Source organism: Theropithecus gelada, chromosome 3 (genome assembly GCF_003255815.1).
Source record: "Theropithecus gelada isolate Dixy chromosome 3, Tgel_1.0, whole genome shotgun sequence".
NCBI lineage: Eukaryota > Metazoa > Chordata > Mammalia > Primates > Cercopithecidae > Theropithecus > Theropithecus gelada.
Genome location: NC_037670.1, coordinates 50,029,676 through 50,040,428, shown reverse-complemented (window position 1 = coordinate 50,040,428; position 10,753 = coordinate 50,029,676). Strand labels below are relative to the sequence as shown.

Below are 10,753 nucleotides of genomic sequence, written 5' to 3'. Positions count from 1 at the left end.
TTTTTTTTTTTTTTTTTTTTTTTTTTTTTGAGACGGAGTCTCACTGTGTCTCCCAGGCTGGAGTGCAGTGGCGCGATCTCGGCTCACTGCAAGCTCCGCCCCCCGGGTTCACGCCATTCTCCCGCCTCAGCCTCCCAAGTAGCTGGGACTACAGGCGCCCGCTACCGCGCCCGGCTAGTTTTTTGTATTTTTAGTAGAGACGGGGTTTCACCATGTTAGCCAGGATAGTCTCGATCTCCTGACCTTGTGATCCACCCGCCTCGGCCTCCCAAAGTGCTGGGATTACAGGCTTGAGCCACCGCGCCCGGCCATTTTACCGCATTTTAAAAAGCGTAAGAATTCCCATTCAACTATTATCATTAGCCGTGGTTCCCCCAGGAGGAGATAGATTGGGTGGGGGGAAAGGACTTACTTTATCTGTACTACTGAAGACTTTAGAAAGAGAATTACAATACATACATGAAAACAAAAATAAAGAAAATGTGGAGAGAAAATTTATACTTGAGGAAAGCCATATTTATTTTAAGTAAATATGATTATGCAACCAATTCACACAATCTGACTGTAAGTACGTAGAGAGGAAATTTCTGGAAGTGTGCTTTTTTTCTGGTGTGGCAGCTTGTAGGTGATTTTTATTTTCTTCTTTGTGCCTGATTTTCCAATGTTCTTTGATAAACATATTTTACTGTAATACAGGGTGAACACTAATGTGGGCCGCACAAGTCCTGGCCTTCATCTGAGAGGGCGAAGCAGGTGTGAAGCCCAGAACCCCTGCGGGAAGGATGGGGCTTGTTTTCTCCCCCAAAACACCCAAGACCAACATCTGTGGGGAAGCGCCATGAGACCGACGTCTGCGGGCAGGTACCATGAGTTTCGGGAAGCCACAATCCACACCACACCAACGCCTTTTCCATCTAAAGACACACTCAACTGCACAGCTAAGCTTGGGCCCTGATCCCCAAAATTCTGTCAGTCATAAACACACATTTACTACAACACGCCTAGGGAGGCCTTCGGAAAACAGCAGAGTTTGGTAGCTTCTCTCAATTATCTGTGAACCTCCTTATTCTGCCATAGTAGAGTGTATGGAATGTGCTTTTATTCTAAGAAAAATGTTATGTTCAGCCTATCAATGGCATGCTTCAAAACACAGCCTCAATAAACCCTGAATACAGGGAATCCTTGTGCGTGTTGCGTAAGCTATGCGAGGGCTCACGTGCAGCACCGCACAGGCCGTGGGGTGCCAAGTGCTCATGGAGGCAGGCAGTTAAGGGGGAACACCTGGGTCAGACACCTGGGCTCAGCTCCAGGCTCCCCCACCTGCCTGCGAGCCTCCTGAGCTGGCTGAGCCCCAGTTTGCTTGTCGGTAAAAAGGGGGCTGCCGTGACCACCACGAACAGTGCCTGGCGCAGAGTGGGTGCTCAGTGGTGCTGGTCCACATGGAGGAACCCAAGCGGGCACCGTGCACAGTGCCGTGAGGGAAACCCATGTGCCGCCCTGCTCCCGCCACCTTTCTCGGCCCCTTTCACACTTTCTTACTGTGCGGCATTAACACTAGCAGTGTCCATAACACCACAGCAGACACAACCACAAGTGAGGGCCACGAAGACAAGTTGGTAAAAACAAGATGCTAGAACTCTTAGAGCGGAAGCCTTCATCCTGTTGCCATCCTTCATTATGTCCGGTCATTTGAATAATACTGGACGAACGTCCCACGTCCTGGGCATAGCTGGGCTTGGAGTGGATAAGACAGACCCGGCCCTGCACTCCTGAGGCTTCCAGCACCTCCAAGCACAGCAGAATGAGGGCTTCAAAGGACAAGGTGCCAAGGGCTTGAGAATGAGGCAGCACCCGGCCCGGCCGAGGGCCCAGCCTCTTCCTGCCACAGGTGAGAGAGATCCCAGGCCAGGTAATAATGAAGGGCACAGACTCCCAGCCCCTCAGGGCATCGCAGTCCTGCCTGGAAGCCGGAAAGGGGCCTGTGGCTCTGTCTCTCCTGCAGACCTGGGAGGGGGCCCCTGCAGGGACGCCCACACTCTTTCCCAGTCGCCACTGAGGGAAGCCCATGGACAGAGGTTGTCCATGTCAGGGGGTTCCCTGCAATGACTGCTGCTGTCACAGAACAAACCAGAGCCACGTGTCCTTCCCAGACCCAGATGTTCTCCGAAGGCCCCTCCATCACCATAAGCACGGGGCACCAACCATGGGCAATGGTTTCCTGACAGGAACACTGGCATAAACACTTCACAGAACCGACCAGAGCAACGTCCCAAAGCCATTCCTTCAGCACGCGTGAACATCCATGCTGCTTTATAAATATCAGGGTGTGCATCTGAAAGTGACTGTAGTTTTAATAGTTTCATTTACATAGAAACTTTCTTTTGCTCACGTCAAGTCCAAATTTATAGAATTTCAAATACTTTTAGGTACACAATTACTAACCACATAAAATGTAAGCTGAAAGAGGACAGGCAGGATGACGCTGATTTGGGGTGTACTTCTTACACTTTCAAAGGATAATTTTAAGTCTCTAAGACAAATACTGCAGACACTGAGGCTTATAGAAAGGAAATACTAAATTTGTACAACACATCTTTTTTTGAGTTTTAAAGGACTAAGACTTACGTTTTTGATTCCTGTCCCTAGAATAAACTCTCGACACGGGCCCGGGGGCCGCGGGGTGCGCCGTGAGCACGTCCTTGCGCTCGGAGAGCATGCTGCAGTTGCTGCAGGAGAAGCCGTTGTGCGCGGTGGCAGCGGCGGCTCCCAAGTCCCCATTTCCCTGAATGGCAGCTTTATTTCCACCTAAAGTTTTCAAACAGTAGATGGTAGATGGAACCTGTTTATCACAGTCTGCAGATACTTAACTAAAACTTCTATTTTGAAAAGTGTATGAAAGTAAAAGGACGAAAATAATTACCTTTAAGATCACCATCATCGTCAAGACCTAAAAAAACAAAAAAACAAAAAAAACACACACATTTTTGCTTTTGAGCTCAACTTATCAAATAAGAACAAAACCCATTTTAAAAATGTAAAGGTTACAATGGTTAATAAATCAGCATTATGGCACTGGTCACAGTTCATTTCCTAAAATGCCTCCAGATAGATGCAGATACCATCTTCTGACTGAAGGTGAAAACTTGTCTTTGGAGAAAATACAGAGAGACGGCAGCACACACAGCACCTGGCCTAAGGAGGGAAGCAGAACATGAGGGAAGGAGGGGAATGCCCATCTTCTCACAGCCCGCTCAGTGAGGCACAAGCCTCAGCAGCAGATGCCTCTCCATTGCCTGGTAACCACTCTCACTAGTTGAGCAAAACAGAACAGACACGAATATCAAGTCTTCTCAAAATTAGCACACACGATCTCTGGAACTAATCTGGATCTTCTAATTGTCTCAAACGGGCCAACCAGAACATAAACTGAACGAAGATGAGCGGCTGGGCATCCCTTACCACGCTTCCCTCTCCTTGCACAGCCTTGGGACCCCATGCTCTCCCCAGCCAGGCTGTGGCTCCCACTGCCCAGACCCCACGTCAGCCAAGTCTGAGTGCCAGTGCCTCACCCTGCAGCATTCTCTAACAACTCTCTAACCCTGGCTGCTTCATTGCTTAGAGCTTTCTTGGAAACACACTGGTACGTTTTTGGACTTTGTTCAAACATTCTACAAAAGTAATGCATTTATAAAAACAGAGTTTTAAGATTACTACCTGCTGCTTAATCTCCCCATTACAACTAGTCACTATACGTTAGCATAACCCAATGACAACCTGACAAGGTGCACATGGAAGCAGCTTCCAAGGAGCGTCCTGATCAAATTTGAGGACAAGCCTGAAACCTAACTGATGCTCCTCCCAACCAGTCATGCAGCAAACCGACAACCTGGCCGCAGCCTCCCTCTCCCCAGCATAATCCGTGCAAACTGACAATGTGGCCACAGCCGCCCTCTCCCCAGCATAATCCCTGCAAACCAACAACCTGGCCATAGCCTCCCTCTCCCCAGCATAATCTGAGAGACATCCCAACCGTAGGTGGGGCGATCTGCATCTCCCAGGGACTCACCCCAGAAGTGGTCCACTGTGGTCTGTTCACGAATCCAAGACTCATCCAGTACAGGAGGCTGTCGAGTCACAGCATCCTGCAGGCTGTCAGTGCCGCTGTGGCTGACACCAAAGGACGTGACCTGCCTTGACACGTGGTTGATACTAAAAGCTGATTTGTTTGTGCTTCTGCGCTGTTTCGTTGTTCTAAGAAGAAAAAAGACAGCAAGTTTATAGATCTTTTCTAGAAAATACAAAATGATGGCCGGGCACGGTGGCTCAAGCCTGTAATCCCAGCACTTTGGGAGGCCGAGACGGGTGGATCACGAGGTCAGGAGATCGAGACCATCCTGGCTAACATGGTGAAACCCCGTCTCTACTAAAAAATAACAAAAAACTAGGGCGATGTGGCGGACGCCTGTAGTCCCAGCTACTCGGGAGGCTGAGGCAGGAGAATGGCGTGAACCCGGGAGGCGGAGCTTGCAGTGAGCTGAGATCCGGCCACTGCACTCCAGCCTGGGCGACAGAGCAAGACTCCGTCTCAAAAAAAAAAAAAAAAAAAAAAAGAAAATACAAAATGATTACATTTGACCAACACAAACTCTTCATCTGGAGATAAACACAGCATTTTAAGGCAAGCCCTTTTCTTACGACTTTTCCGCTGTAATGAATCAATTGTTAATATAAAAAAGGAATTTTTAAGCTGGGATCCAAGAACTCCCTCTAAAATTGTAAACACAAAATAGTTTCCAGGTTATTTTGGGCACCATGACCCCAAAGTGGTTAAAAGCTAAAATAAACTAAAAATAAAAAAGGCCGGAAAATAAAAAAACTGTGATTTATAAATGTAATCCTCCCCTTTTCTAAAAGCGATTTCTAAGTTGCTGGTAAAGATGGAATTGTATTAAGTACAGCAAGAATAGGTGGTCACAGGCCGGGCGTGGTGGCTCACACCTGTCATCCCAGCACTTTGGGAGGCCAGAGCAGGCAGATCACCTGAGGTCCGGAGTTTAAGACCAGCCTGACCAACATGGAGAAACCCTGTCTCTACTAAAAATACAAAATTAGCTGGGCGTGGTGGCGGACGCCTGTAATCCTAGCTACTCGGGAGGCTGAGGTGGGAGAATCACTTGAACCGGGGAGGCGGAGGTTGTGGTGAGCCGAGATAGCACCATTGCACTCCAGCCTGGGGAACAAGAGCGAAACTCGGTCTCAAAAAAAAAGAAAAAAAAAAAGGCAGGGCACGGTGGCTCATGCCTGTAATCCCAGCACTTTGGGAGGCCAAGGTGGGCGGATCACAAGGTCAGGAGATTGAGACCATCCTGGCGGCTAACAAAGTAAAACCCCGTCTCCACTAAAAATAAAAAAAAAAAAAAAAAAAAAAAAATTAGCCAGGCATGGTGGTGGGTGCCTGTAGTCCCAGCTACTCGGGAGGCTGAGGCAAGAGAATGGCGTGAACCCGGGAGGCAGAGCTTGCAGTGAGCCAAGATTGCACCACTGCACTCTAGCCTGGGCGAGAGAGAGACTCCATCTCAAAAAAAAAAAAAGAAAAAGGAAAAAAAAAAAAAAGAATGAACTGGACATGGAGATCGTCCACAACACCATGTGTAATCTGTAAGATTCCTTCCTCCCTAAACATGTGGTAGGACAGCTGTGGCTCAACTCCCACCACAGGACCACGAGCTTCCAGACCTGAGGGCTGGCACTGCACGTGGAGTGCACCAGCGAAGAGAACCTGAAACACGAACGGCAGAACATCAATACTAAACAACCCACGTAGATTCCAGAGTTCCTTTCAGTCTTTATTTACAGCAACACTGCCACTTTATATGGCGGGTTTGTGTGTCTGTACACGCGTGCACATACATATCCTTACGCTCAAGAGACAGGGTGTGGCTTTACAGACCAAAAAGTATGGAAGCTCAGTTTTAACTGGTGTTAGAGATCAGACAGACAGCAAGAGGGCGATGCTCACCTGGCCGCTCGGTTCTTGAGGGAGACAGCACTGCCGGCACCGCCGTCGGCACCCACAGCCTCACCATCCCCCAGGGTACATGCTGTCGTGGCCAGGCGCAAACTACGGCGGGACATCCGTGGAGAATCAAATACGGGGTCCAATTTGTGCTCGGTCTCAAAATCCAGGGCATCTGAAGAATAACTGGAACTAGAAGGAAAAAAACTAATCAGAGATAAAGCAGTGCTTATAGCCCCCATTCTGAAACAAAATGAACAAATCATAAACTGAGAATGCAATGTATTGTGGATTTTCAAGAGCAACTATTACTGGGTGACAACCTCACTCTAATGCAAACGTATGGTGGCAGAGGTCAGCCAGCATCGGCTCCTGACATCTGCCCCAGCCACTCTCCCTTCACATCAGACGTAGGTCAGCACATTCCCAGATGCTGGGACCTAGCGTCTACAACTCACCCTAAGAACTGCTTGAGGGCATATGCTAGAGCCCTGAGCCCCTACCTACGTCCTCGCTATAAACACATCAGTGTGTGTTTCCCAGTCAACACTACGCAGACATAAGATTTAATCCAATACACCAGTGCATATAAAATGAATCCACGCAGGAGAGGAGGCCAAGTGACCGAGTCGTCAATGCTCCCCTTCTAAATTTAGAATTTATCTAAAGGCTTGAGACAAATTTAAAACTGCTTTGAGCCTGTGACCAAAAGAAAGGCACTTCCAATACCTTCCATATAATTATTCAATTAATGTAATTAAATAAAAAGATGAGCCAGGCACGGGGTTCACGCCTGCAATCCCAGCACTTTGGGAGGCCTAGGCAGGAGGATTGCATGAGCCTGGGAGTTTGAGGCTGCAGTGAGCTATGACTGTGCCACTGCACTCCAGCCTGGGTAGCAGAGCAAGACCTTGTCATACGTTCATGACCAACAGTAAGTTAATACGAACTGCTTCGAGTTGCCACACACAATTTAAGAAGAGGTTCTTTAATTCAGAGGCTGAGGTGGGGACGAGAGAGAGACTGCACTAAGCTATGCTGAACAGTGATGATGGGTATGAAGCTAGACAGAATTTCAGTATCATCTCAAGCAGGGTTTGTTTCTAGCAGAATATTTTACACAATTGTGATGCTAGTTTAAAAAAAAATCTGATTTCAAATCAGAACTTGTCATGTAGATATGGACCAAGACAATTACAACTTTCAATTCATCCGTTAACCTCTTTGACTTCTACCCTCCCACCACCACACTCAGCCTCTTGATCTAATTACTGGGTTTGAAGTCGAGATGAGATCCCTGCTTTCCAACACAAACTGGGAACACTTGCTGGTTTGGGTAGAAAGGGCGCTGGTGAGGAAGCCGTGTGGAAGGACCCTCACGGCAGTGCTGTCACAGCAGCAAGACATGGGGACGCCACCCACGGAGGAACAGGCATGGGGACGCTGCCCGCAGGGGAACGGGCACAGGGATGCCACCCACAGGGGAACGGGCACGGGGACGCCGCCCGCAGGGGAACGGGCACGGGGATGCCACCCACAGGGGAACGGGCACGGGGACGCTGCCCGCAGGGGAACAGGCACGGGGACGCCACCCACAGGGGAACGGGCAGGCAAACCAGGGCACATTCCAACTACACAATGCTGCAGGGCCATGAGAACACAGGGAGACCTGCACACGGTCACAGAAAGACTTCCAGGTACACTGGTCGACAAAAAAACCCTAGCACCATCCTATCTATGTTAGAATAAACGACAAAATACCACCACGTACCCATCCACACACAGACGTGTAAAAGCATGAGAGGATCTTCACGCTGGCTACCACAGCCAGTCAGAGCATCTTCACCCTGAGCTGTACCGCACCAGACTCCTCATCAAGGTAAGGAAGCCATGCTTAAAAGTCAGGGAGGGAAGAGACGAGGGGAAAGGAAGGAGGGCGGGAGGGACCGGGAATTCCACGGCTTTGAGTTCAAAGACTAAAATTTCAAGTCCCACCAGAAAGCAGGCACCCAAGTGAGGAAAGCTCCTGAGTCTCAGCCATTCAACCACAGCATCAGATAAGCTCAGGGTCCCTTCCAGCCTTCCTCATCCACGGCATCAGGTGAGCTCAGTGTCCCTTCCAGTCCCAGCACCCACGATTCCATCAGCATCACAGCTCAGGTGCAGTTCAGGAATGTCACAAGCCACCTCTGCTCACCAGCCTAGGCTGTCAACCCAGCCGCCATCCATATCATGGTTCCTACAGACAGGTGTGCCCAGGGCCCTGCAGGAGGACACCAGCATCCAGGGGAGACAGGAGGACACGGATGCTGGCCCAGCACCATCCCAGGACACAACGCAGCCCAGTAGGCTACAGTATTACAGCACTTTATTACCTTTTCTACAATGTTTGGGGGAACACAAAATTTCAAATGGAGGTGTCCAGTCTAGGATTAGAGAGAATTAAGTGACAGAACAAGGAGACAGGACTGACGAAAACCCTGAAGATAACTTGGAGATCTCACCTGTAAGAACATCAAGTTTTAATGTCTTTCTCTCATTAGTTATGCACTGTTCTTTCAAAAATGTGTTATTTAGATGTACTTTGTACTTTGTTGGGCAGGTGCTGGACCCACAGCACCTGCCCAACAAAGGCACACAAGGTTAACTCAGCTCAGGTGTGCCAGAGCGAAAGGTGCACAGTCCAGGTGTCTGAGACTTCTGAGCTTCAGACCGCTGCTCACGGAGCGTGATGGCTGTGCCCTGACACCAACTCAAATCGCGGACCGCTGCCCGCCCTCGCTCTTCCGGCCGCGGACCCCTGCCCGCCCCAGCACTTCCGGCCGCGGACCCCTGCCCGCCCCCGCTCTTCCGGCCGCGGACCCCTGCCCGCCCCCGCTCTTCAGAGCCTCTATGAGCGGGGCCTCAGCTCACAAGGGTTCCTCAGTCTGCTGTCCTGCCGCCCCAGTGGCCTGGCACTCTCCCTGCCGGGACTGGGTGGGCCCGAATGCTTTCTCTCAAGTTCCCCCATGTTGCAGGTGCGAGTGCGTCGTGATCTGCGGTCCCCAGGTCCTCAGGCCATCCATGTGTTGGGGGCCATGTGTGCCCAGCCCTCAGTGGCCTTCTCAGACCCCCTCCATAGCCCCATGTCTGACGTCACCATCTCTTCCCTCCACCTCTCGGTCTCTGTTGGGAAGGCCCTACATTTTTCTTCCCAGAAAAGCCAGATGCCATCAGAAAACTGCCTCCTCCTCGACCCCGCCCATCCTTTCCCTCTGCAGGGGTTAACTGTATGTGTCAACTTAACTGGGCCTTGGGCGCTCAGATATTTGCTCCAACATTATTCTGAGTGTATCTGTGAGGGTGTTTCTGGAGGACAGTAACATTCCAATCAAAATCAAAACACTGGGAAAGCAGACTGCCCTCCAATCAGCTGAAGGCCTGGACAGAACAGGAAGGCTTTAGTAAGAAGGAGCTCCACCTGCCGGACAGCCTGGAGCTGGAACACCAGCTGCTTCCTGCCTTCAGACTCAAAACGGAACATCAGCTCTTCCAGGGTCTTGAACCTGCCCACCTTCAAACTGAAACTATACTGTGGTTCTCCTGGGTCTCGGGCCTCTGGACTTGGCCTGGAACTTACACCATCGGCTGCTCTGAGTCTCCACTTGCCAACTCAACCTGAAGATCTTGGGCCTTGCCAGCCTCCATGAGCCAATTCCACATAATCAATCTCTTCCTATGAATGTACTCATACGTTCACTCATGTTCTACCCTGACGCACCCTTCCTGCCTGCTGCGATGGAAGAGGAATCCCGAGCCAAGCCTGCATGCTCTGGATGGAGTTTCTCCTGCCCTCCTCTCTCTGTAGGAGACCCTTCCTCGTTCTCCTACATCTTCAGCTTCTCTCTACTGGCTCCTGACCACCAGCATCTAGACACACGCTTGGCTCACCCCATGGTAAAAAACAAACAATTTCCACTTAGAGCCAGGCCTCTCCACCTCCCCCAGCAGCCGACTGGTTGTAGCCCTGGCCAGTCTCCGCTCGTTCCTTGCCTGGTGGAGGCTCTGAAGCAGCTTCCGCCAGGCCCCCCGACCTCCATGGATGAGTCACCCCATCTTCCTGACCTACAGCAGCATCTGCCCCTGCTGCCAAGTCCCCCCTTCTGGAAACTCTCTTCTTCTGGCTTCCACAACCAATACCCCCGTGAGCGGCTGGATGGTGGGACCCTCATGTCTCCAGCGCCCCTGGATCTGAGCGTGGGCAGCAGCACGTCAGGTCCGAGGGCTCTGGGAAGCATCCTCTGCTGACCCTGAAGTTCAAGGCCACCATCGCCAATGGCTGGATTTTACTGCGGCTGGGTTCAGCTGCCATCATCAATCAGCCTCAGCGCTATCAGAGGAGACACACCAGACAGCACAGACTCAAGATGGTGACAGGGAGCTACATCCCGTAACACCATCTGTCACAGAGTCACGCCAATAAAGAAATAAACTAAAAAATGACCGCACTTCCAGACTTAACTACCAGTTGACAAGAATTACAGATTGAGACTTAAGAGGGAAATCACCCAATGTAACATGAGGATCCTGTTTAGGCTAATTTTAAAAAAGTTAATTGTGAAAGAGAAAATTCAAGGGTCTGGGATATTGGAACACTGACTAAATACATTAAGAACCCCTTTAAATGACTGGGATGACAGTGGTATTTGGGTTATTTTAAATATATCATTATCTTTTTTTTTTTTTTTTTTTTTTTTG

General features: G+C 50.0%; 1 protein-coding gene across 4 annotated transcripts in view; it reads right to left on the bottom strand.

Moving 5' to 3' along the window:
• Positions 1-10,753, bottom strand: part of SUN1 (Sad1 and UNC84 domain containing 1) — a 57,808-nt gene that overhangs the window by 28,931 nt on the left and 18,124 nt on the right. For 3 of the 4 annotated variants that reach the window (XM_025378675.1, XM_025378677.1, XM_025378676.1), the window contains 4 exons: positions 6,020-6,208; positions 4,067-4,251; positions 2,921-2,947; positions 2,626-2,805 (listed from right to left, as the gene is read on the bottom strand). In XM_025378675.1, coding sequence (XP_025234460.1) covers positions 2,626-2,805; positions 2,921-2,947; positions 4,067-4,251; positions 6,020-6,208 — 581 coding nt within the window. The remainder of the gene's footprint in view (positions 1-2,625; positions 2,806-2,920; positions 2,948-4,066; positions 4,252-6,019; positions 6,209-10,753) is intronic. The other variant, XM_025378678.1, reaches the window with a different exon arrangement.